The sequence below is a fragment of the Lutra lutra genome, chromosome 7 (assembly GCF_902655055.1).
Source record: "Lutra lutra chromosome 7, mLutLut1.2, whole genome shotgun sequence".
NCBI classification, from domain to species: Eukaryota; Metazoa; Chordata; class Mammalia; order Carnivora; family Mustelidae; genus Lutra; species Lutra lutra.
Window position 1 is genome coordinate 60,863,866 of NC_062284.1, and position 27,339 is coordinate 60,891,204.

At 41.4% G+C, this 27,339-nt stretch overlaps 1 protein-coding gene and 1 non-coding gene across 2 annotated transcripts in view; both read left to right on the top strand.

Annotated features, from left to right (window-relative positions):
- CHP1 (calcineurin like EF-hand protein 1) overlaps positions 1-25,018 on the top strand; it is a 46,270-nt gene extending 21,252 nt beyond the window's left edge. The window contains exons 3-7 of the mRNA XM_047737515.1: positions 681-761; positions 4,113-4,240; positions 17,895-17,956; positions 22,747-22,869; positions 23,030-25,018. Coding sequence (XP_047593471.1) covers positions 681-761; positions 4,113-4,240; positions 17,895-17,956; positions 22,747-22,869; positions 23,030-23,083 — 448 coding nt within the window. The 3' untranslated portion in view covers positions 23,084-25,018. The remainder of the gene's footprint in view (positions 1-680; positions 762-4,112; positions 4,241-17,894; positions 17,957-22,746; positions 22,870-23,029) is intronic.
- Positions 20,210-20,312, top strand: LOC125105793 (U6 spliceosomal RNA). Its single transcript, XR_007129055.1, has one exon. It is a non-coding gene; the product is annotated as a U6 spliceosomal RNA (small nuclear RNA).
- Positions 25,019-27,339: the final 2,321 nt, after the last annotated feature.

The following is a 27,339-nucleotide window of genomic DNA, read 5'->3' on the forward strand; positions in this document are numbered from 1 at the left end:
GAAATGAGATAATGTGTATAAACAGAGCAGCATGTGGTATGTATACAGCGAATGGCAGCTAATAATACTCATCTCAGCATAACTTCCAAGTTGTGAGAGGATGACTGCTCTTTCAGGATCAAGGTTTAAATATTTCTGTGGTCTGGGTCTGTAGAAGGCAATGGAGAAAAGGCCAGAATCAGAGTAAGGAAGTAATGGAAATCACTTAGTTGTCGCACTTAATTCTTTCCTTGGACACTGCCTAAGAATTCCTTGCATTTCATAGATGTTGTAGATCCTAGCAAGGGTCCAGGATTTTTGCTACTATACACAAGCTCTGTGGTGTTGATAGTTGGCGCTGCTGTTCACTCCAAACTTAGTAACTAAGTACAAAATGGTAATGTTCAAAGAATGATTTACAGGGACAGCTCAGTATTTGCTTGTTAGTTGTTTTATTGACGTAACTTGTGTGCTGAATTCACTGGAATGTGGCATAGTCGAATCTGGCTTCTTCCACTCCTGAGTTGGTGCAAGAAACACTTGGCAGGTACTAAAGTGCTATTCTTTGCACTTATTTGGTATAATTTGCCACAGAAGTAAATTCCATGAGGTAATATTCTTGCTAGGTTGTACTCTTGCATGACTGAATGAATTCCTGCTAAGGGCCAATAGTCTCTAACTCAAGGTGATTCTCTTGGCAGCCGGGAAGATTTCCAGCGAATTCCGGAACTTGCCATCAATCCATTGGGGGACCGGATCATCAATGCCTTCTTTCCAGAGGGGTGAGTCCCTGCAGTTGTTGGCTTTCTTGCTGAGGCAAATCTGGAATAATGTTATTGGTTGGGCCCTTTTAGACCACGATCCTCCTGACTATATTGGACATCCTTAACTTGGTTGTTCTAGACTATCTCTTCTGATAGGTATATGAGCCTATTTTCAAAATTGTCTTTAATCTCTGTTTATAATTTCAAATTTAGAGAAAAGTTGCTAAAATTGAAAATACAAAGAACTCCTGTATGTCTTTCACCCAGATGCATCTGGTTACATCGTTAACCTTTTATTTCATTGGCATATGCTCTCTGTCTCCCTGTGTTCCAGCCAGTGAAAATATAATCAAGTCACATATGTGATTATAAATTTTCTAGTACCCACATTAAAAAAGGTAAAAAAAAGCAAGTTAATTATGTCAATATATATTTTATTATCTGATGTATTTAAAATAATTTAATAGTCAATATATTTAATATATTACATTCGTTTTAATATTAAGTCTTTGAAATCTTGTGTGTAATTTACACCTATAGCACCGATCAGCTGCTGTAATACTAATATAAAATATTATGTATTTTGTTTTTTTCCAGCTTTATTGAGAAATGTCATATTGTGTAAGTTTAAGGTATACAGCACAGTGTTTTTATATATGTACATATTGTGAAATGATTATCACAATAAGGTTAATGCATTTATCGCCTTACACAGTTACTGTTTTTGTATGATGAGAACTTTTACAATCCACTCTCTTAGCAACTTTGAAATAGACAGCACTAAAGATATTGTTACCTGTAGTCACCATGTTGTACGTGATGTTCCCAGAACTTACTCATAACTAGAAGTTTGTACCCTTTGACCACCTTCACCGGTTTCTCCCATTGTCTATTTTATTCTAATATATCAATCACATTCCTATTTTAATCTTCCTGATAGTACTTCCTGATAGTACTTCCCTGATAGTACTTCCCCGCCGTCCAGTACACGATCCATTCTGGGTCAGTTGTCATGGCTCTTCGGCCTCCTTTAATGTGGAACATTTCCACAGCCTTTATTTTTCTTTTAGAACATTGGCTAAGGGTACAGTCCCCTCCACCACACACAGTTTGTCAAACAGATTTGGGTTTGTCTAGGCTTTTGATACGCTTCACTACCCAATACACTGACTTCCAAGTCCTGAGTAAATATTTATAGATTTGATTAGGTACCTTTTTCTGAATAAAGCTTATTATGTTATTTTAAGTAATCTCTTTAACAATTTCTTCCTGGTTCCTTGTGACTTATCTGTATGACCCAAAGGACTTTAAAAAGTTCAGTGGTTGCCAATTTCTTAATAATGAGACTCAGTGTCAGCGAGGATATTATCGGATAAAATGGAGAGGAAATTTTAGAACTCTGCACTGAGAGCGGAAGAATCTGCAGTTGAGAATTTGGGCATTCAGTAAAGCTGAGTGATTGGACTGGGGCGGGGGGCAAAGGGAAGCCTAGCAGCTAATTTATGTGAAGACAGGAATCGAATGAAATGAAACTTGCTCTCTTCAGATTCATGTTGACCAGGAGGAATCTCCTGCCCTTCTTCATTTTTTCCTTTTTTTCTCCATGAACTGCCCTGTTGGTTTCTGGTAGTTTTTGTGCTGAAATCTTGAGTGTTTTTATTTTTATTTTTTTTCCTACTTCCTCCTTAGCCCATACAGAGCATTGATCCTGTCCAGCATTTGAACTTCCACAACTATGCTTTGTATCCAAACCTCTTGTAATGAAAAGTAAACCCAGTGGAGTCATTTTGCCAACATTTTTTTCAGAGTTCTGTAGTAAGCATTGGTTATTAGGAAAAGCAGTTTGTGGGAAGCAGTTTTCTATGACAGTATCACCTGCCGTCCTGTGCAACGTTCTGCTCAGGACGCTAGGCGGGTGTGCGTGAGGAAGCCAAGGCCTGTGCCAGGCCACACTACTAAACTCTCGGCAAGAGGCCCTTCTGCTAATCACTCTAATAAGATACAGATACCCAGCTTCTGGGTTTTTTGTTTCTTCTCTCCCTAGTCTTATGCAAGTGGAATTTTTTTTAAATGAGATTGAAAAGTGCAGCATTGGTATTCAGTATACCCTTTTACTCAGAGACCTATGGCAGTAATATTTATACTCATTAATCTGTTGTTCTGGCATTTGCCTCAAATCTTATTCCACATCTTGATTCCCCAGATCTACTGCTCCATTTGCAGTCTACCTGGCTTCAAAAACTAACGGTAATTCTTTTGAGTACAGCGGGCTCAAGAGCTAGCTTTTGAAATCCATCCTCAGAAAGACTGATCTCTGTGTCTGCCTGGCACTTAAGAGACATGACATACCACAGCGATTTGGTGGGGCAAAAAAAAAGACTGGGATTTACTTTTAGGTAGTCACAGGAACCACGCAACCTGTTCTTTCCATGACTGCCACAGATAAATAACTTTGTCACGTTGGATATTCTTCTTTGAAGTACATTGTTCACTGAAGTTTTAGAATGATTTCTCTCGGGGTTGCTGATTTGCCTGTGGCACGATAGAAAGATTTTTCTCTAGTCTCAAGTACCAGAAAAGCTTTATACAAGAGTCTTTGCAACATTATGATCATGAGCAATCTATCCATTTATGAGGGGATAATAAAATCATAACAATGATTTTGCAGACATTTGAAATCTTTCAAAGTGTTTATATTGGTTGAAGACGTGCTTAAAAGTCTAAGAAAGCACAATAGGAAATTGTATATGCAGTATGTTCACAATTACCAAAAAGGCATAGAAAAATGAATAGAAGAAAAGATAGTAATAATTGTAATTGCTACAGGAGTGGTATTTTTCTACTTTTTTCCCCCTCATATTCTAAAAATGTATTTATTGCTTTTATAGCAAAATATTTATTTTAGATGCTGCATTTCCATAGTATACTTGAACCTTAAAATATTACTAGGTGGATGTGACTGCAGGGGAAGCATGAGAAGTGGCTGGGGAGTCATTGGGTTGGCATAGCTAACTTACTGCTTGATTTAGAGTCTGAAGCAGTGAGTTCAGGTTCTGGCTTGCCTGATAATGTAGCCCTTGGTGCTGCTTGAAATCCTTTTTGGGAAAAGAGCTATAAGGAACTTGAGTAGGTGACTGCTGAGTTGTTAACTAAGTCTGGTTAATCATTTATAACATGGGAAAAATAATACCCACCTCACAAGGTTGAGGTGACACTTAATATGAGCCCTAAAGAATTGTGCATATGGGAAAAGACCTTGTTAAATGGACTTTCGGCCACTCTAGCTAAAACTGTTGTCGGCATATTGGATTCATAAGAAAGAATCACTCTGATTGAGATGGTGTTCTTTTAATTCTGTTTCCCAATCAGAGAGGACCAGGTAAACTTCCGCGGATTCATGAGAACTTTGGCTCATTTTCGACCCATTGAGGATAATGAAAAGAGCAAAGATGTGAATGGACCAGAACCACTCAATAGCCGAAGCAACAAACTGCACTGTAAGGAGATAAAGTTTTCTGGCTTAAAATATTTGCGTTTATTTGCATTTACAAATCATTTATTTTACTCATTCATTCATTGAGCGAGCATTTGCTAGAGCTTAGTGATTGAGAGCTCAGACTGGAATGACATGGACCGGGTTCGAATCCCAGCTCTGCTGCTTTTCGGCCATGTGTCTTTGGGCAAATTATTTAAAATCTTTGGGCCTTGGTTTCGTCTTGTGTAAAATGGGATGTTAAGGGGTTTTGCATAAGGATGTTGTGATGATTAAATGAGTTAAAATATGTCACGTACCTGGCAATAAGAACTTAGCCGCTAATATTATCCTTAAAATTCATAGAATGCCTCCCATGCACCAGGCAGTGTGGTGAGTGCTAGAGCAACAACAGTGAATGAGACCTAGCCCCACCTGTAAGGAAGAGTGGCAGTCTCAGCTGATCTTAGAATTTGATGGATACTGAATGTGACTCAAGTAGAAGTACACAGCTGGCTTAGTACAAGATTTAACTTTTCTCCCCTTGCCTCTTGCCTCCTTTCCTTGGCTATTTGTTAGATTTCCCTCTGCCCTTATTGATTCATGTATGGGATTGCCTAATCCCTTACAACACTTCTCCAGAAGTTGAAGTTGAACTTCTCTTTTCATTCAACACAAGTTAAAATTGAAGTGGAAATCGTATTGCATTGAGTGAGCCTAAGCTTCTCTTACAAGAGTGCACTGTGGTATACAGAGAGGTCTTCGAAGCCACAGAATATATGGGGCCCATCAAGTTTGTATTCAATGATTTAAAGAAAAATAAAAGGCTTTTTAATATTGAGAAATGTAGATAAATCATAGAATATAATGCCAGATTTACACATTGAAAGATGCAGGCTGCCTGTCTGGCTCAGTCAGTAGAGCATGTGACTCTTGATCTCCGAATTATGAGTTCCAGCCCCTTGTTAGGCAGAGAGATTACTTAAAAAGAAGAAGAAGAAGAAGAAGAAGAAAAAGAGGCAGAAGAAAGATGGGTACATGAGTCTTAAACTTTTAACTCGTAGCCTTTGGGCCACATCGTCTGATCTCCCTGGCTAGGGAACAATGATTTTACTCCTCTCTTGATATTTCGGGTAAAGAGTTTCAGAAGCACTGAAATAAGTTTTGTTATATAAGACAGGGAAGATTTTTGAGCCAAAATAGTAAAATACTGCTCTTCTTTACCACAGTATCATGTACCTTAATGAGCGGAAATCTTAAGTACAAACAAAGCAATGTAGAAGAAAATAGAACTCCAATGAATTGTTCTCAAATGTATTGAATACTTTGTTAGTGAATTTTGATTTCTTTTTTTTTTTTAAGGTTTTTATTTATTTATTTGACAGAGAGATCACAAGTGGGCAGAGAGAGAGAAGCAGGCTCCCTGCTGAGCAGAGAGCCCGATACGGGACTAGATCCCAGGACCCTGAGACCATGACCCAAACCAAAGGCAGAGGTTCAACCTACTGAGCTACCCAGGCGCCCCATGAATTCTGATTTCTTCTTTCAAGACTAAATACTACTTGAGACAAAACCTGTTTCTCAACATTTTAAGGGTTTCACCTTATGTTTAGTACATGTTTGCCTGATTCTGACATTAGCATAATAGAAATTTTCTTACTTGGTGTTGTCAGACCAGGACTAAAATAATAATTGAGGGCGCCTGGGTGGCTCAGTTATTCGAGCAACTGCTTTCGGCTCGGGTCATGATCCTGGAGTCCCAGGATGGAGTCCCGCATTGGGCTCCCAGCTCCACAGGGAGTCTGCTTTTCCCTCTGACCTTCTCCCTTCTCATGCTCTCTCTCACTCTCCCTCTCTCTCAAATAAATAAATAAAATCTTAAAAAAAAAAATAATTGAAAAACCCAGCTCTAGCATAGAATCACAGAAGAGGGTACATGGTTTAATATTTTATTTTACCTTGAAATATTTATTTATTTATTTAAATTCAATTAATTAACATATAATGTATTAACTGGTTTCAGAGGTAGAGATCAGTGATTCATTAGTCTTATATAACACCCCGTGCTCGTTACATCACATGCCCTCCTTAATGTCCAGTTACCCCATCCTTCCATCCCCCCACTCCCCTCCAGGAACCCTCAGTTTATTTCCTATGATTAAGTCTCTCTTAAGGTTTTTCTCCCTGTTTGATTTCATCTTGTTTTTTTTCTCTCTCTCTCTTCCCCATGTTTCTATTTTGTTTCTTAAATTCCACATATGAGTGAGATCATATGATAATTGTCTTTCTCTAATTGACTTATTTCACTCAGCATAATACCCTCTAGTTCCATCCACATCGTTGCAAACTGCAAGATTTCTTTTTTTTTTTATTTACCTTAAAATATTTAAAAAAACATTCATTGCCCGATCTTTTGGTGTGGGACTAAGAGTTTTGGGTTTTATTTGTTTTCGTAAAAGTCTGCTGATGGGAGTTGTGTAACGTTTTATATAGAGCACATCTATAATGTATGTAGTCTGAGGTTTCTGGTTGCAGTTTCTTTTAAATGGAGAAAGAGCTTAAAGGTACTGTAAAGCATTCCGAAAATAGAATCTTTCTATTGTTTACATTTTTCCTTAATCTCTTGTGCTTGTTCTGCCACACTTTACGTTAGTAGCAGGTGTTTGTTTTTTTATTTCCGGTAACTTAATTTTGAGTCTCTCAGAAGTAATTTTCTCAGAAACAATAATTTTGTTTTTATATACATGTTTCACTTTTTATTAATTAGATGTAGTTTTTATTAACAGTACAGATAGCCCAGTTGTAGGGCATGTATACACCGACTCTTGGAGAGCCTCCAGGGTAGCTGGTGGAGTGGACACTCAGGTGTTGCCCATTAGCTACAAGTACGCAGTGTGCCACCACGTCAGTTGGAACGATTTGCAGAGGGAGGGAGAGAATCCCTGAATCAAGTGAGTAGGTTAAGGAGACCATTAAGAGACATTCTGTGCTGCTATGAAAGCACAGAATGAAACTATGCTTGCTTTTCTAATCCAGGATTAGAGTAGACTTTAAAGGTCATCAGACCTAACACATACCGGTTACCTGAATGCCCTCTCTGCATGAGCTCTACTTTTAGGGGTAGGGAGGGACTCTATTTGTTTAAGTCATGAATTCCTTTGGCAGTCTAGTGAATCCTACTGACCCCATCTCAGAATACTTTTGAAACCATAAAAGCAAATACATAGGATTATAAAGGAAACCAATTATATTGAAATGCAGTTGCCAAAGTATTTCTTTTTTAAAGATTTTATTTATTTGAGAGTGAGAGAGAGTATGAGAGGGGAGGAAGTCAGAGGGAGAAGCAGACTCCCCACTGAGCAGGGAGCCTGATGTAGGACTCATTCCTGGGACCCTGGGATCATGACCTGAGCCAAAGGCAGCCCCTTAACTGGCTGAGCCACCCAGACTCCCCAATTGCCAAAGTATTAGGGCAACTTTGTGACAGAGTAACAGATGTGCTTCTTTGTTATTTATTTATTTCAAGATTTATTTATTTATCTGAGAGAGAGCGTGTGTCATCCATGAGCAGGGGGAGGGGCAGAGGGAAAGAATCCCCAAGCCCGTTCCCTGCTCAGCATGGAACCTGATGTGGGGTCCAATCTCAGGATCCAGAGATCATCACCTGAGCTGAAACCAAGAGTGGGACGCTTAACTGAACCACCCAGGCGTCCCTATTAAATAATAGATATAACATTGGAGGCTGTGGAACAGCTCTGTGTCTTTTTAAAATTATTATTATTGAAGTATAGTTGACATATAAAATAGTAGTTTCAGGTGTATCACATAGCGAAACAGGTTTTGTCTCAAGTAGTATTTAGTCTTGAGAGAAGAAATTAGAATTTACTAACAAACCAGTTTCTGGTTGACTGTAAACTTAGAGGTATAGTGAAGATAAGATACCACAGAATCAGAACCAAAAGAAATACTGATAGGCTGGAAAAAGCTGGACTCAATCTAATAAAATGAATGCTGTAAGGGATATACTAGAGTGCTACATTTGGGTCCGCAGCATGTTTAAATAAGACCTAAGGAATAAATCCAAGATGCAGCCACTGTACAGCGTGACTGCCTGACTTGCAGCACCTTGACCCTCACCTCAAGAGTCATGTAGTATCAGGCCATAAGAACAGAATGAGCGTAATGGTAATCCCACTGTATGCTAAAGAGGACATTTTAGGAACCATATTTCATTTTGGATCCCAGAAATATACTAAAGCACATTTATGACACAGTACCTAGAAGTTCGAGGGCACTGAGGAAGATTTTTTTTAATTATGGTAAAAAAAAATACATAACATAGAATTCATCATCTTTTTTTTTTTTTCTTTTTTTTTTTGGTGGGCAGCAAAGCAAACTTTATGGAGTGTTAGTAAAGTGATGGTACAAAACTCCTGAAGAGGGAGAAGACCTGAGAGGGTTGCCCTAAAATTTATCATCATAACCATTTTCTTTAAAGATTTTATCTGTTTATTTTAGAGGACCTGTACATGAGCTGGGGGAGGGGCAGAGGGAGAAGGAGAGAAGCTCACTACTTGCCAGAGCTCAGAGCTTACTCTCAGAGCTCAGCTCAGGGACTTAGTCTCAGGACCATCCTGATCTGAGCTGAAATCAAGAGTCAGGCACTTAATGGACTGAGCCCCCGGGTGTCCCAGAAGGAAAATTTTTTTTTCCAAAATCAAGAATCAGATGTTAACTGAGCCATCCAGGCACCCTGGGAAGAATTTTTAACAAGAGATATTTACATAAGAATAACGGGTAGTTAATTCCCTGTTAAAGAAGAAAAGGACATCTTGCAGAATGCTTTTTTTTTTTTAAAGATTTGTTTAATTATGTTTTTTAAAAGATTTTATTTATTTAATTTTTATAAAATAACATACTATGTATTATTTGTTTCAGGGGTACAGGTTTGTGATTCATCAGTGTTACACAGTTCACAGTGCTCACCATAGCACATACACTCCCCAGTGTCCATCATCTAGCCACCCCATCCCTCCCACTACCTTCCCCTCCAGCAACCCTCAGGTTGTTTCTTGAGATTAAGAGTCTCTTATGGTTTGTCTCCCTCTCTGGTTTCGTCTTGTTTCATTTTTCCCTCCCTTCCTGTATGACCCTGTCTTGTTTCTCAGATTCCTCATATCAGTGAGATCATATGATAATTGTCTTTCTCTGATTGACTTATTTCGCTTAGCATAATACCTTCTAGTTCCATCCACATAGTTGCAAAAGGCAAGATTTCATCTTTTGATGGCTCATAGTATTCCATTATGTGTATATATACCACATCTTCTTTATCTGTTCATCTGTTGATGGTCATCTAGGCTCTTTCCATGGGTTGGCTATTGTGGACATTGCTGCTATAAACATTGGGGTGCATGTGCCCCTTCGCATCACTACATTTGTATCTTCAGTGTAAATACCCACTAGTGAGATTGCTGGGTCGTAGGGTAGCTCTGCCTTCATAGAAGAACCTACTACTGTTTTCCAGAGTAGCTGCACCAGCTTGCATTCCCACCAGCAGTGTAAGAGGGTTCCCCTTTCTCCGCGTCCTCACGAACATCTGTTGTTTCCTGACTTGTTATTTTTAGCCATTCTGACTTGTGTCAGGTGGTATCTCATTGAGGTTTTGATTTGTATTTCTGTGATGCCAAGTGGTACTGAGCACATTTTCATGTGTCTGTTGGCCATCTGCATGTCTTCTTTGCAGAAATGTCTGTTCAGGTCTTCTCCCCTTTTCTTGATTGGATTATTTGTTCTTTGGGTATTGACCTTGAAAGGTTATTTATAGATTTTGGATACTAGCCTTTTATCTGATATGTCATTTGCAAATATCTTCTCCCATTCTGTCAGTTGTCTTTTCCTTTGCTGTGCAAAAGTTTTTTATCTTGATGAAGTCCCAGTAGTTCATTTTTGCCCTTGCTTCCCTTGCCTTTGGCTATGTTTCTAGGAAGAAGTTGCTGCAGCTAAGGTTCGAAGAGGTTGCAGCCTGTGTTCTCCTCAAGGATTTTGATGGATTCCTGTCTCACCTTAGGCCTTTCATTCCTTTTGAGTCTATTTTCGTGTGTGGTGTAAGGAAATGGTCCAGTTTCATTCTTCTGCTTGGGCAGAAGAATGCGGTGTCCAGTTTCCCAACACCATTTGTTGAAGAGACTGTCTTTTTTCCTTTGGACATTTCTTTTCTGCTTTGTCGAAGATTGGTTGACCATAGAGTTGAGGGTCCATTTCAGGGCTCTGTATTCTATTCCATTGATCTGTGTGTCAGGTTTTTTGCCAGTACCATACTGTCTTGATGATTGCAGCGTTGTAATAGAGCTTGAAGTCTCAAATTTTGATGCCACCAGCTTTGGTTTTCTTTTTCAACATTCCTCTTGCTGTTCGAGGTCTTTTCTTGTTCCACACAAATTTTAGGATCATTTGTTCCATTTCTTTGAAAAAAGTTAACAGTATTTTAAGATTTTATTTATTTATTTGACAGAAAGAGACACAGCGAGAGAGGAAACACAAGCAGGGGGAGTAGGAGAGGGAGAAACAGGCTTCCTGCTGATCAGAGAGCCCGATGCGGGGCTGGATCCCAGAACCCTGGGATCATGACCTGTGCCAAAGGCAAATGCCTAACAACTGAGCCACCCAGGCGCCCCACCTTGTCAATTGATTTTTGACAAGAGTGCCAAGACTATTCAGTAGAAAGAGAACAGACAGCCTTTTGAACAAATGGTGCTAAGAAAATTGGATATCCACAGGCAAGAGAATGAAGTCGTACCATTATGTCAAGGGCAACCACCAGGGCTGAGCTGTACCTATGTAGGCACATGCCCAAGCACACATAGTACTAATCTTCTTGTCTCTGGGGAATGGTTCCTGATTGCTTTCCTCTTCAAATTAGGGAGGTTATAATGTCTTGTGTGAAATGGACCACCCACCTTATGCGAAGGGAGAGGTCTATGAGCTTCCCTGTTGATGTTCTAATTATCTTCTTAAATTACTGAAGTTTTGTTTATTTAAGACTTTTTATTTATTTGAAAGAGAGCAAGACCATGAGCAGGAAGGGGGGCAGAGGGAGAAGCAGACTCCCTGCTGAGCAGGGAGCCCAACATGAGGCCCGATCCCAGGATCCCAGGACTGAGGGACCACGATCTGAGCCAAAGACAGATCCTTAACCAGCTGAGCCACCCAGGCGCCTCTGAAGTTTTTTTTATAACACATATTGAATGATGTGGGAAATGAGTCTGCGTGAAGCTCTTTTATTTGGCTGATGAGGAATATTGTAAAGTGGAGTTAGGGAGAGTAGCCAAGAAGAAACAATGAGCAGCATATTTACAACAGCTAAAAGGTAGAAGCAATCCAAATAAATGTCCATTGAAAGATGAAAAGATACACAAAATGCATTATATACATAGAATAGAACATTTGGCCTCAAAAGAAGGAGATTCTGCTACATGCTACGTGGATAATGCTTAAAAAAAAAAAGAAAAAGAAGAAGAAAAGAAAACCAATAAGCCAGACAAAAAGATAAATATTATTTGATTCTTCTTATATGAGGTTCCTAAAGTAGCCCAAATTCATAGAAGGTTGTCAGGGACTAGAGTCAGGGGGAGATGGGGAATTATTATTATTATTATTTTTTTTTTTTTTTCATTTATCTGACAGAGAGAGATCACAAGCAGGCAGAGAGGCAGGCAGAGAGAGGAGGAAGCAGGCTCCCTGCTGAGCAGAGAGCCCGATGCGGGGCTCGATCCCAGGATCCTGAGATCATGACCTGAGCCGAAGGCAGCGGCTTAACCCACTGAGCCACCCAGGTGCCCCGAGATGGGGAATTATTGTTTAATGGGTCAGAGTTCCATGGGGAAGATGAAGAAGTATTTCTTCATCTGGAGATGGTCAGTGGTGGTGGTTACACAACAGTGTGAAAGCGTTTTAACTGTACATTGTGGAAGAGTCAAAATGGTACATTTTATGTATATTTTAACTACTGTTTTGTTTTGTGTTTTTAAGAATCAGTGATTAAAAGGTAAAAATTTGAGATCATTCATTTGGTCTTTCATTAAGCAAATGTTTGAGCAACTACTATATACCAGGCACTAATTTAGTCCCATGATACAATGATGCATAAATCAGATAAGGTCTTTGCTTTCATAGAGCTTACGATTTTTTTTTTTTTTAAGATTTTATTTAGGGGCGCCTGGGTGGCTCAGTGGGTTAAACCGCTGCCTTCGGCTCAGGTCATGATCCCAGGTCCTGGGTTCGAGCCCCGCATCGGGCTTTCTGCTCAGCAGGGAGCCTGCTTCCTTCTCTCTCTCTCTCTGCCTGCCTCTCTGCTTACTTGTGATTTCTCTCTGTCAAATAAATAAATAAAATCTTTAAAAAAAAAAAAAGATTTTATTTATTTATTTGACAGACAGAGATCACAAGCAGGCAGAGAGGCAGGCAGAGAGAGAGGAAGGGAAGCAGGCTCCCTGCTGAGCAGAGAGCCCGATGCGGACCTCGATCCCAGGACCCTGAGATCATGACCTGAGCCGAAGGCAGCGGCCCAACCCACTGAGCCACCCAGGCGCCCCGAGCTTACGATTTAATAAGGGAGACAGACTATATGGAAAAAGACAGATGGGGGCGCCTGGGTGGTTCTGTCAGTTAAGTGTCCCACTCTCGCTCTTGGCTCAGGTTTAGGTCTCAGGGTCGTCGTGAGTTCACACCCCATGTTGTGTTCCATTCTGGGCATGGAGCCTACTTCTAAAAAAAGACAAAGTGACAGATGAAGAAACAAACTTTATGATTGTGGCAAGTCTTGTGAAGGAAATGGATAAGGTAAGGTGAGAAAGCGGTGAGGGGTGCCACTGCATGAGTGAAAGAAAGTCTCTCTGACCTAAGAATGAGCCAGCCATGCAAAGAACAGAAAATAGCTCCAGGCACAGGGAACAACCAGGATAAATGAGTACTTGGAATGTTGAGAAAACAAACCTTTACCAAGAAAGAACTGAGTGGTGTGAAAGGAGGGCACAGAGGTAATGGCAGGTAGGTGACATTTATTAAGCACCTACTAGGTGCCCTGCGCTGTTTAAAGTGCTTCTTCTTTTTTTTTTTTTTTAATTTTATTTATTTATTTGACAGACAGAGATCACAAGTAGGCAGAGAGACAGGCAGAGAGAGAGGGGGAAGCAGACTCCCCGCCGAGCAGAGAGCCTGATGTGGGGCTCGATCCCAGGACCCTGAGATCATGACCTAAGCTGAAGGCAGAGGTTCAACCCACTGAGCCACCCAGGCGCCCCTAAAATGCTTCTTGTATACTAACTCATTTAGTCCTTACAGCCTTGTGAGGTGAATTCTGTTATCCTCATTTTGCTTTTACCTTTTGGGCAACTAAGGCACCACGAGGTCAAGTAACTTGTTCAGGTTCACACAGCTCATAATCCTCAGAGCCAGAATTTAGCAGAGCCAGAGTCTTAACCAGTGTACCATATTGCTTTGACATCAGTGTCAGGAGCTCAAAGGAGAGGTCCATGCTGGAGTTGGACATTCGGGAATCACGAGCACTAGAAAGTGTTTAATTAAAACCATGGAAGCAGAGATGCAAGAAGATCGCTCTGGATTGGAGGAGTCCAAATCATAGGACCAAGAAGGGGGAGCTAAAAGAGAGATGAGAAGAGTAAAGAGACAAATGTTAAAATGGCTCAGTCATTTACGCACTTGACCATTTGTTATCTTGGGGAAAATGTTTTTGCTGGTTCAAGGCCAGAACTGCCTGATAGGAATCCACGTCAGTTAAGAAACCACTACTAATGCTGCGGTTTTTCTTCAAAGGTCCTATCAGGTAGTCGCTGCATTTATCTCTCTGCTGATACCTTCCTCTGCTCGGGCTGCTGTAACAAAACACCATAGACTGCGTGGTTTAAACAACAGACATTTCTCACATTTCTGGAGCCTGGAAGTCTGAGAACAGGGTGCCAGCCCACTCAGGTTCTTGGTGAGGGTCTTCCGGCTTCACCCAGAAGGGCCCCCTTTTTCTTCCTGTATCGTCGTATGGGGAGGGAGGTAGAGACAGAGGAGGAGAAATTTTCTGTCTCCTCTTTTTATAAGGGCATTAATTCCATCATGAGGGCCCTACTCTCAGGACCTGATCCAAACCTAATTGCCTCCCAAAGGCCTCACCTCCTAATAACATTGCACCGGGAATTGAGAGCCAACATGGGAATTGGTGTGGGGGGATACAAACATTCAGTCTTTGGAAGCTGAATTTTAAGAATTACCAGTTTCGGGGTGCCTGGGTAACTCAGTGGGTTAAAGCTTCTGCCTTAGGCTCAGGTCATGATTCCAGGGTCCTGGGATCGGGCCCCGCATCGGGCTCTCTGCTCTGCAGGGAGCCTGCCTCCCCCTCTCTCTGTGCCTGCCTCTCTGCCTACTTGTGATTTCTGTCTGTCAAATAAATAAAATCTTAAAAAAAAAAAAAAAAAAAAGAATTACCAGTTTCAGGGGCATCTGGGGGGCTCATTCGGTTAAGCATCTGACTTTTCAGCTCAGGTCATGATCACAAGGTCTTGGGATCAAGCCCTTTGTTAGGCTCCACGCTCAGCAGAGAGTCTGCTGAAGGATTTTCTCTCTCTCCCTCTGCCTCTCCCCCTACTCCCACTTGTTCTCTCTCTCCCACTCTCTCTAAAATAAATAAATAAACCTTTAAAAAAGAAAAGAAAAGAAAAGGAATTAGCAGTTCAGGCTTCTGTAAATACAGAACACAGGAGATGTGTTATAACAGTTACCTGATTAAAAATTCAGAAACAGGGGCTCCTGGCTCCTAGCTCAGTCATACAGCATGGCACTCTTGATCTGGGCATCACGAGTGTGAACCCCACATTGGGTGTGGAGGTTAATTTTAAAAAAAATGAAAATTGGGGTGCCTTTGTGGCTTAGTGGGTTAAGCCTCTGCCTTTGGCTCAGGTCATGATCTCAGGGTCCTGGGATCTAGCCCCGTGTCGGGTGCTCTGCTCAGTGGGGCACCTGCTTCCCCCTCCCCCTCTGCCTGCCTCTCTGCCTACTTGTGATCTCTCTCTCTCTCCCTCTCTCTCTCTCTCTCTCTGTCAAATAAATAAATAAATAAAATCTTTTAAAAATTTCATATAGGGGCGCCTGTGTGGCCCAGTGGGTTAAAGCCTCTGCTTTCGGCTCAGGTCATGATCTCAGTGTCCTGGGATCGAGCCCCGCATCAGGCTCTCTGCTCAGCAGAGAGCCTACTTACCCCTCTCTCTCTGCCTGCCTCTCTGCCTACTTGTGATCTCTGCCTGTCAAATAAATAAATAAAATCTTTAAAAATAAATAAAATAAAAATTTCATATAAAAATGAAAATAAATGGTTGTTTAAATAAAAAATTCTGAAACAGATGTTTATGGTTTATATAGCAAACGTATTTCCATTCCGAAATAATCCTTTAGAGTGCTTAGTAGATAACACATTTCATGTATTTTAAACTTGACAACATATACAGGTATGTGTGTGTCTGTGTGTTCACTGTCTGGGGAGTATATTAAACACATATTCCAGGGGCATGTAGGTGGCTTAGTCAGTTAAGTGTCTGCCTTCAGCTTAGGTCATGCTCTCTAGGTCCTGAGCTTTGCATTGGGCTCCCTGCTCAGCAGGGAGTCTGTTTCTCCATCTCCCTCTGCTAGTCTCCCCTGCTTGGGCTCTCGCTCTTTCAAATAAATAAATAAATAAATAAATAAAATGTTTTTTAAAAATACTCCTTTAGGAATAGTAATGATCCTTGCAACTCTTTCCTTTGTGATCTAAACCTCCTAAACATATAAATTCTCAAATTTGATATAAAGTTAATCAACTAACCAAATTAAAGAAAGCAAACATTAGAGAAAGTCTCCTAGTTATTTCCCCCTCTGGACTCTTTTTAAGTTTATTTATTTAAGTAATCTCTATACCCAATGTGGAACTTGAACTCACAACCCAGAGATCAAGAGTCACATGCTAAACCAACTGAGCCAGCCAGGTGCCCCTCCCCCTCTAGAATTCAAATATGTACCTTACAGCAAGTAAGTTAAAGTCTTCTAAAATTTTTTTTTAATCTTTTTTTTTTTTTAAGATTTTATTTATTTATTTGACAGAGAGAGATCACAAGCAGGCAGAGAGGCAGGCAGAGAGAGAGGAGGAAGCAGGCTCCCCGCTGAGCAGAGAGCCCGATGCGGGGCTCGATCCCAGGACCCTGAGATCATGACCTGAGCCGAAGGCAGCGGCTTAACCCACTGAGCCACCCAGGCGCCCCAGTCTTCTAAAATTTTTACTTGAAATTTTAGTAGACTCACTCCTTTTTGGCAGAGGAGGGCAGGGAGGAGAGGGGTAATGTTTCAACACTGAGATATTCATCCATGTTCTAATCCCTTTGTGTCTAGTATAAGCTCTGCTTAGAATCCCACCTGTTGTCAGATTTGTCTGTCTTTCAGGACCATGTTTAAATGTTACTCGAACCAGAAAGGCATAACTGCCATAGTTTTTGTTCCCCAGCATTTCATATGTATGATAACATTGCAAATGTATTAAAGTGAGAGGATCATGAGCTGCAGAGGACAAGATCTGTATCTCAGTAACTAAAACAATGTGTTTTGGCCTTCGCGTATTCATAGCATCATACCAAACCCCCAAAATCTTAGTAGCATACTGTGATTCCGAGCCTCAAAACCACACTTGATTCAGCTATAATTACAAGGCAGTCACTTAGTCAGTGTGACGATTTCTCACGGTTGCCAGGAAAATCATCCAATGGTAGGACACTCCTCACCTGGTAGCTCTTCAGCAACGTGGCACTGTCTGAATGATTTTTGCTCTTCTGAATTCTCTCATTCTAGTTTCCAGAAGACTGACGTGATATTAAAGAGAGAGAAACATGATAAGGCCAGAAGACCATCAAATTCTTGGCATTTTTATATGAAAGCAAAGTTCTTTACTTTCAGGGTTCCAACATGGAAGGCCGTTACTTGAAACGTGGCACAGATTTGCCAGAGTGGCTGTTTTCCCAGAGCAATACTTTGTGTGGTCAGCTCCTTCGCCCGCAGGGCTCCCGTTCCTGGCTCCCTCTGTGCGGTGCACAGTAGACTTGGCAGGTTTTGTGAGATGACCTCACGTATAGAACCACTTACAGATTTTTTTTTAAACATTCTAAAGTTAAAAAAAAAAATTCAGTTGTTTCTTTTTATTAAGTTTTCTGATTTGCCTGAAGAGGGGCCCTATTTTATCAGGGTTAAGAAGTCAGCAACTACGAGATGCATTTCAGTTTCTTTTTTTTTTTTTTTTTTTAAAGATTTATTTATCTGACAGAGAGAGATCACAAGTAGGCAGAGAGGCAGGCAGAGAGAGAGGAGGAAGCAGGCTTCCTGCCGAGCAGAGAGCCCGATGTGGGGCTCGATCCCAGGACCCTGGGATCATGACCTGAGCCGAAGGCAGAGGCTTTAACCCACTGAGCCACCCAGGCACGCTGCATTTCAGTTTCTTAAATGTTACAGTGTCTTTAAAAGCTCTGGAAGTCATGTCAAGTTACTCTTGAAACAGTATTTGCTGTCAGTTTTCTATCTAGTGTTCTTTATAAATTTACTTCCTTGAGAAGGGGCAAAACACTACTAATTTCCAGTTACTTCTTGTTTTCCCCTACCAGTTGCTTTTCGACTCTATGACTTGGATAAAGATGACAAGATTTCCCGTGATGAGCTGTTACAGGTATGTTGGAGAGCTGCTTATGGTTGTGGACAACTTGTTTGGGCTCTGCTTGCTTGTCCTTTCGGGTGGGAATTGTTCTTTCAGCAAGTGTTTCCTTATAACACCTGCTGGTGCAGAGTACCGTCTTAGATATAAGGCAGAGCCCGATGATCCCGGGGAAATGTGCAGTGGCTCATTGAGTTCTCAAAAATACATGTTTTTGTTGTTTAAAAGCCAATTTAACGTCTCTTACTTGCACTATTGGAGATGGTCTAAGTCAGATAGTTCCATTATTGTTATATCAGCTTATTGACATCCAGGTCATTCTGATGACACTTAGGTAAATGCTGCTGTCCCACCTGTCCTTGAGCTTGACATAGGAGTCAAGGAATTGTTGCCGGGCCGGTGTACAGAGCCAACTGCTGTCCTTTGTTGCTCCTGAGAACAATTCCCTGTCCTCCCACTAGCAGTGACTAGAATTTCGTCCTCCTAGCATTGCCTTCCTCTTGTCTTCCCCACTTCCTTAAATATAAGTTTAGAGGGGAGAAAGTTCTCCTTTTTTCTTTTATTTAATATTAATGATTCTGGATGATCCTAGGAAGCTAATACATTCAGGAATTTCCTAGGGAGATTTGTCTATTTCAATTTACTAAAAAGTAAAGTGGGTTCCACTCACCCCCAAATAAATCTGAACTCATTCAGTGTCTTAAGAAGTCTGATAAGCTGAAAATTACTCAGGCCAGATTAAGGACCAACATTTCTGTGTCTGAGCAAAATTCAAAACAGTCTGCAGGTCAGTGTTAGTGTTCTTTGCTTTCAGATTGGGGATATCTTCATTGAGAGGAATGTACTTTTTTTTTTTTTTTTTTTTAAGATTTTATTTATTTGTCATAGAGAGAGAAGCGAGAGTGAGCACAGGCAGACAGAGTGGCAGGCAGAGGCAGAGGGAGAAGCAGGCTCGCTGCCAAGCAAGGAGCCCGATGTGGGACTCGATCCCAGGACGCTGGGATCATGACCTGAGCCGAAGGCAGCTGCTTAACCAACTGAGCCACCCAGGCGTCCCGAGAGGAATGTACTTTTTGAAAATGGCTATGCATGGACTGCTCAGTTCTGAGGAGAAAAGACAGAGGCAGTCCTTTTGTAGTTGAATGTTTTCATCCTCTGACCCAGAAGATCTGGCTGCCAGAAACATTTTTGGGAGTGGTAGATTGATTTATTTTCTATTATTAGGATAAAAAAAAGCAGAGGAAAAAAAAACCAAAAAACCAGAGGCAGGGGTGAGGAGATCATATGCTGGAGTGCCAGTCAGTGCCACTGGAGTGTTCCTCAGGCCTGAAGTGACTTTAGGACAAACGTGTTCATGGACTGCTGTGATGACAGAGAACTAGTTTTATCCTAGCGGGAAGAGGATATGAATATCTTAGCAAAGTGAGAAGAAAACAAAGTTTGCCTTTCTAGACACTGCCGTATCTAAAATATTTTATGATGCATAGTTCTTAACTATTCAGTGGATACTTAAAAGTTTGTGATGAGTTTATCCTAAGGGAAGGCTAAGTGGCTATTTTCCTGGTGTGATTTTTATATAAAAAGTCCTGGTTGAACTTTTGGGGATGATGGATATGTTCATTATCTTGATTGTGGTGATAGTTTTACATGTGTCTACATATGTCAAAATGGAACAGACTGCATATTTTAAATATGTATAGTTTATTTGTTTATCAATTACACCATAATAGATAAGTTGCTCTACTCTATGAGGCTAGTGTAGCTTTGATGTGAAGACTGCATAAGTAACGAAAATTACAGCACAATCTCTTTTATGCACATAGATGTAAAAATTCTAAACAAAATACTGACACATTGAATCCAGCAGTGTATAAAAAGGAGGCTGGATTTTAGCCAAGGTGGGTTTAAATCAGAAATTCAAATTTAAAATTAGAAAATCAATCAATTTTGCCACCTTACCAGATTAAAGTAGAATTTCATGGTCTTTTCCGCAGAATAAAAGTATTTGATGGGGCGCCTGGGTGGCTCAGTGGGTTAAAGCTTCTGCCTTCAGCTCAGGTCATGATCCTAGGGTCCTGGGATCTAGCGCCGCATCCGGCTCTCTGCTCAGCGGGGAGCCTGCTTCCCCCTCTCTCTTTGCCTGCCTCTCTGCCTACTTGTGATCTCTGTCAAATAAATAAAATCTTTATTTAAAAAAATTTTTGATAAAATTCATCATCCATTCATGATTTTTTAAAAAAGTCTTAGCAAAAATAAAAGTCTTAGCAAGTGCTCATTTTGGCCTCATATATAGTGAAATTGGAACGATATAGAGATTGACATGGCCCTGTGCAAGGATGACACACAAATTTGTGAAGTGTTTCATATTTTAAAAAAAAAGTTCTTAGAAAAACAGAGATAGAAGGGAGCTTTCTTACACTGATATAAGGAATAAACAATAAACCTTACCAGACATTAGCAAGTAGTAATAATAGGGGTGCCTGCCTCAGTCAGTTGAGCGTCCTCCTCTTGATTTCACCTCAGGTCGTGATTGGGGTAATGGGCTTGAGATCCATGTCTGGCTCCATGCTCACCGGGGAACCTGCTTGAGATTCTCTTTCTCCCTCTGCACCTCCCCCTGCTTGTGTGCTCTCTCTCTTTTTCTCTCTCTAATAAATAAATAAATCTAAAGAAAGAAAGAAAAGAAAACAAGTAGTAGGAGTGCCTGGATGGCTTAGCCCTTAAGCATCTGTCTTCAGCTCAGGTCATGATCCCAGGGTACAGGGATCAAGCCCCCACATTGGGCTTCCTGCTTGGTGGGAAGCCTGGTTCTCCCTCTCCCACTCCTCCTGCTTGTGTTCCCTCTCTCGCTGTGTCTCTGTCAAATAAATAAGGAAAATCTTTATTTTACAAAAAAGAGTAATAATAAAAGTCCTGTTTGCTAATCAGATTCCCATCTGGAACCCTGAGTAACTCTGTTGAGAGCTAACTGGCCACAGAAGCCTGGCAGACAGTGAGGGCCACTGGTTGCTGGGACCTGGATCAAGCCACTTCTAGATGCTCTTGTCCTCGTTAATAGCCTGGATGAGTGATTGTTCAGACAACACCACTCCTCTCCTCACAGAGCACACATGCTCCGTACAGTTCTCTAATTCTAAAAATAAAATACTTCAGAGAAAAATTGGACTGAGATCTGAAGAAGCTGCTATTTGAGGATGAATTTGTCTAGTCAGCCACACACAATCAGGGAAAATGGTAAATGGCTTGGCCATTCTGTATTTTTGCCAGGATTGCATCTTTTAAAAAAAATTTTTGTTTGTTTTGAGAGAGAGAGAGAGAGAGAGTGTGTGTGTGTGTGTGCGCGCGCGTGTGTGCGCATGCGCACGCACATGGAGAGACGGAGAGAGAGAATGGGCCCCCCTCAGTGTGAGGCTCCATCTCGCAACCCTGAGATCATGGCCTGAGCCAAAACCCAGAGTCAGACGCTTAACAAACTGTGCCACCCAGGTGCCCCAAGAATGCCTCTTTTTATTAATCCTTCCAGTGTCTGTCTTTGTACTCCCAAATGTACAACTTCCAGTTTTCAAGAATCAGTTTGTAAAAAAAAAAAAATAACCAGTATTGATGCAAATTGGTATTTCAGCTCTGTTTTTCTTTTCAGAAAATCCTGTGATTTACTTTTTAAAAATCTATGTCATGAGATTGGAGAAGGATGGAAAGGAAGGCCCGTGAACTGCTGGGCCAGAAGGACTCTCCCTTGTGTAGAAAAGTTCAGCTCTTAGCTATGAAGACAGAGCAGTGATATGAGGCATCACAAAAGCACCCTTCCCCCATTTCATACCAAAAGTCATGTCACTACCATTGCTTATTTTGCTTAAAGTAACAATTTTCAAAGTACATTTACACTCTGAAGATGTTAGCAGAATTGGGGGAAAAGTTTTTTTGTTATGTGTGAAGCAAATTTGATGAAACGTGTTAAATTCTCTTGACTACAGTCCTTTAAATGTGCTTGTTGTTTTTCTAAAAAGAAGGGGTTAGTATTTACCCCTTCAAAGATCTTTATGTTTCTTGGCTATGCTATAGGAATAGCTGGATTAATGAGCTGCTTCGGAGAGGACTGCATTCCTGTGGGATTCCTAGAAAGCCCTCCCAAACTGACTTACACCAATAAGGAACTAGTTTGCCTCGTGCAGCAAGAAGTCTGGGGGTAGATTATCTAGGTTGATACTGAACCTATGTGATGTCCAGGAACTGGGCTTCTGTATTCTTGCTCTGGCATGCATAACACAGAGGACTTTCACCTCATGGTCCCAGGATAACTGCTATACCACCAGAGCCTCATATCTATCTGTATTCCTGACAAAAAGTAATGGAAGAGCAAAATGCAAAGGACTCTCCCCCCAGTGAAGCTTTGTTTTCATATCCAGTGACCTTGCCAGAGAGTTCTGCTCATCTCATTGTCTCGAATGGCCGAGATGAGAAGACAAGGGTTTCTGCTTTCTAGCTGTTATATTTGAGGACTTCAAAGGAAAAGAGGGTGGGAGTGGCTTTTTCTTTAATCTTTTTTTAAAAGAGTCCTCCTGGGGTGCCTGGGTGGCTCAATCAGTGAAGTGTCTGCCTTAGCTCAGGTCATGATCCCAGGGTCTTGGGATCCAGGCATTGGGCTCCCTGCTCAGCAGGGAGTCTGCTTCTCCCTCTGACCCTCCCCCCTCTCGTGCTCTCTCACACTCTGTTTCTCAAATAAATGAATAAAATGTTTTAAAACAAAATAAAAGAGCCCTCCTGACCCCCAGGTCTCCTGTAATTCGTGGCTTTTGGTCCTGTAGGTGCTTCGTATGATGGTTGGAGTAAACATCTCAGATGAGCAGCTGGGCAGCATCGCAGACCGGACCATCCAGGAAGCGGATCAGGATGGGGACAGCGCCATATCTTTCACAGAATTTGTTAAGGTCAGTCAGTCCCCTCTTGGTTTGAAAAAGTCTGAAGAAGTTGGGAAATTCTGTTGCATGGGAGGGAGGGAGAAAAACATTCAGATAAGAACTTGGGACAGTATCTCCTGTTTTGACCTTCATAACCATAATTGGATTTGGGGGTTTTCTCCCCCTGCAGGTTTTGGAGAAGGTGGATGTAGAACAGAAAATGAGCATCCGATTTCTTCACTGAAGGACTGAGACCAAACTGTTCCCCGCTTTCTAGTATTTAAGAACTGGAACTCAAGAGTCGTCCTGTCCACCAGCCCCACCTCCACCCCATCATTCCCCTTCTCCCAAAGTACTACTGCTGTTGCATGACAACCCCAGACATGTCCTGTCAACATAAACCTGCCTTCGGTGCATAAACAGGGCATTACAGAATGGTACCCCCGTCCATTTCTGTTCAGTATCATTCACCAGTTATCTCCATTTCTGAATATCATCTTCCCTGGTTTGCTGCTGAAGGCCATATGTTCATCCAGTCTGAAAAAGTGAGAGAGGGAATTCATGCCAAGAACCAACCAGCAAAGCTCTTTCACTGGATATAGATGACAGCCTTGCTGCCTTCCCTCCAGCCGGGCTTCAGCATGCTCCTCCAGCCTTTTTTGTATGTCCTTTGCTTCCTCCTCCTCTTTCACCCAACATACCATTCACTTAGTTCTTCAGTCTCCCTGCTCTTCACTAAGCTTCAGTCCCCCTGTTCTACTCGGCACCCCAAGCTGTGCCTGTGAAACGTATTTCTGACTTGGCAGGGTAGTGTGGCAATCTGGCGGGTTTTGTCTACCTTTATTCTTAAATGGGTCTCTGGGATGTTGCCTCTCCAGGAGCTTTTCCATAACCAACACTTCTCTGAAGAATGATCATCTTTTGGTCCCCTGCACTCTGCTCTATCATCAAAGGGCTGTTGGTTAGGTGTTCTTGTTGAAAGGTGGCGGCCTTGGTGCACGGTGTAGAGCCAAGGCTTCTAGATGGCTCACCTGGGTCGCTCTACCTCTGGCCTCTGGTTCTCAACATACATAACTACATGGCTACTCTTGTTAGTACAGTGTTGACTCCTCAGAAAAGGGCCGTATACCTGCAGGTTTGCTTAGTTTGGGGATACCATCACCACCGGAATGGCTGCCCTGACAATACGCTTGAGGAACTTTCTCGTGGCTTTTTGATCAAGGAGCCCGGGCACTCTAAAACCCTGGCGTACCCCACTTCTGCACCATGGTTAATGCCTCAGTGTTATGTGCCCTGGAATGTGTTTCACGTCCCATTTCCAAATAGGATGAGCAGTGTTAACAGAAGTGCCTACCTTATCCCAGTCCAAGAGATTCAAAGACTGTCCTCAGTGTCTTGAAGTTTTGCACAAAATTCTCAATGAATTTTACAGTTGGCAAATGTTAAGGCTGGAAGCCATAGTCTGCTCCTGAACGAGGTCCAAAGCATTGAATGTATTGTTATCAGAAGCTGCCTGGTTACATTGACTTCCTAGCTCCTCTTGTAAACCACTACTCATCTCTTAGAAGCAAGGAGTCTGGCATCAGTGGCACGATCTGAGGTGGTGTGACAGGCCTCTGCACGAGCCAGAGCAACTTCTGTGCCCCTCCAGCTTAGTACAGACCTCAGTGAATCAGGCTGTCATCATCCTGTCTTTAGCAGTCTCCTCGTCTATGTGTTTGCCCTTGGCTGATTGTCTCTGACACATTGCTTGCTCACTTGGTTGTTTCCTTGCTTTGGAAGGCTATCCAAGATGTGCACTCAGTACTTGAGGAAGGGAATTGCTTAAAAACAAAAACAAGATGCTGCAGAGGGATTGGTAAGAGTGGCAAACAGGAGTGGCCAGGCCGGATGACTCAAGTATGAATGACTGAGGAATTCTTGATGAAGTATCAGTCTGACTTTGTGATCAAGTGATGTAATATAGGAAATGTAGAAAGGGGAAGAATTTTCTGACACTGATCTTTTAGAGAGGTACTTCAGAGGCTCCTTGACTTCCATATTTAAACTTCTTAAGATGGGGCTTTTTCCTCCTTTTGGCTGTATAGCAAACTGTTTTAATCCACGGTTGTGCCTTATTGTTTCCATTAAAATTGTATTCTTTGATCCATCAATAAATACTTGTGGTTAAAACAAAAAACCTTTTGTCCATGTGTCTTTAAAGAATTTTATATAACCCAGTCCCCTCCTACAAGTTTTAAAATCCCAAACCGTGTTTCCCTTACTCAGGTTTGTCTGTGCCATCAAATACGCATGTCTGCTCTGCTGCTGCCCTGACACACGATGTGGGGGTGTTCATCTAGGGGTCAGCACTGTGTGCCTCTGGGCCCAGGTTTGCTGCCTTGGCCACTTCCCACTCACTCCAGGGAGGATTCCATTTCTGTTCTGGACTTCTTGGCTTTTTAAATGTAGAAAGGCCTAAAAAGGGGTTATGTGTTTATTGCTTGTTACTAAATCATCCACCCCCTCATGCATGTGCAGCCTCAATGACATATTATACCCAGCTGTTATTACATGGCTTTTCACATCTTCAAGATCCAGGGACTTGGGGTGCCTGGGTGGCTCAGTTGCTTAAGCACCTGACTCTTGATCTCAGCTCGGTCTTGATCTCAGGGTCATGAGTCTGGGACTACACTGGGCTCCGTGCTGGGTGTGGAGCCTACTTAAGGAGGAAAAAAAAAGACTCAGTGACTGCCTCGTCTGCAGGGTGCAAATAGCTTTCTTTAGGGTTAGTGGTATGCCACAGGACTCAGAGCAGTAATAACAGCTGGAATCAGGTCTACAAATTCTAACACGATACCCTCTTTTCCCATCCATCTGCCTCAAAAGTCTGTTACAAATGACTTGCATGGTGTTTAAGCTTTGTTTCACTTTAAGTCTAATGTTAGGATTCAGTGAAAGTGGAAACTAGATGAAGGACCAAGCAGTCCTTTTTGGGAAAAGCTGAATGTTACTGGCCATGGCCAAAGGAACAACAGTCTGGTGACTAAAGTAGAACATAATACTGTAAAATCATTGTAAAAACATTACAGCATTAAATACAGTTTGGGGAAAAAAATCTCCTTAACCAACTTGACTTCTCTTGTTCTTTCTGGTCTATCCATGCATTACATATTTGAACATAAATGGAACATAACACAAGATTATATCAGTTTTGTTTTTTTTAAAGGATGGGAACTTTTTTTTTTAAGATTTTTATATATTTGACAGAGCAAGAGAGCAAAGCAGAGGGAACAACAGGCAGAGGGAGAGGGAGAAGTGGGCTCCCTGCTTAGCAGGGAGCCTGATGTGGGGCTCAATTCCAGGACTCCAGGATCATGACCTGAGCCGAAGGCAGCCACTTAATTGAGCCACCCAGGCACCTGAGATTATATCAGCTTTAAAAAATTAATGTATTGTGGGGCGCCTGGGTGGCTCAGTGGGTTAAAGCCTCTGCCTTCGGCTCAGGTCATGATCCCAGGGTCCTGGGATTGAGCCCCGAATCGGGCTCTCTGCTCAGTGGGGAGCCTGCTTCCTCCTCTCTCTCTCTCTGCCTACTTGTGATCTCTGTCTGTCAAATAAATAAATAAAATCTTTAAAAAAAAAATTAATGTATTGTGGGGCGCCTGGGTGGCTCAGTGGGTTAAGCCTCTGCCTTCGGCTTAGGTCATGATCTCAGGGTACTGGGATTGAGCCCCACATTGGGCTCTCTGCTTGGCGGGAGCCTGCTTCCCCCACTCTCTCTGCCTGCCTCTCTGCCTACTTGTGATCTCTCTCTCTGTCAAATAAATAAATAAAATATTTAAAAAATAAATAAATAAATAATAAAAAATTAATGTATTGTAATATTTCCCTATGCTGCCTGTTCTTCCTAACTTGTAATAATGGTTAGTATTTTACAAACTTGATGCAGCATGTAATTATTGCCTTATTTATTGTTTCCAATTTTATGTTATAATGATACATATATAATATGTATATATTGCACATATATATATTTTATATTTTACAAACTTGATACAGCATGTAATTATTACCTATTGTTTCCAATTTTATGTTATAATAATACATATATAATATGTATATATTGCACATATATATATGCACATATAATGCACATAGCTCTTTTCTTTGAAAAGATTTTACAGGAGTGGGATTACTAGGTTAAGGTTTGGACATATACCTAAAGCTTTTGATATGTCTCCAAAGAAATGAATGCCAAGCTGCCACAAGTAATTGAATTACTTTATTTTACCTTCATTCTTCTTTTTGGAATATTCTTTACTGTCATCTTTTTTTTTTTAATTGCCTTTAGAATCATGTTATCAGGTTCTGTATTTAAAATACTTACTAGAATATGGGGCACCCAGGTGGCTGTTGGTTAAGCAACCCACTCTTGATTTCAGCTCAGGTCATGATCTCAGGATTGTGAGATCAAAGCCTGTGTCAGGCTCCACACTCAGTGGGGAGTCTTTGAGATTC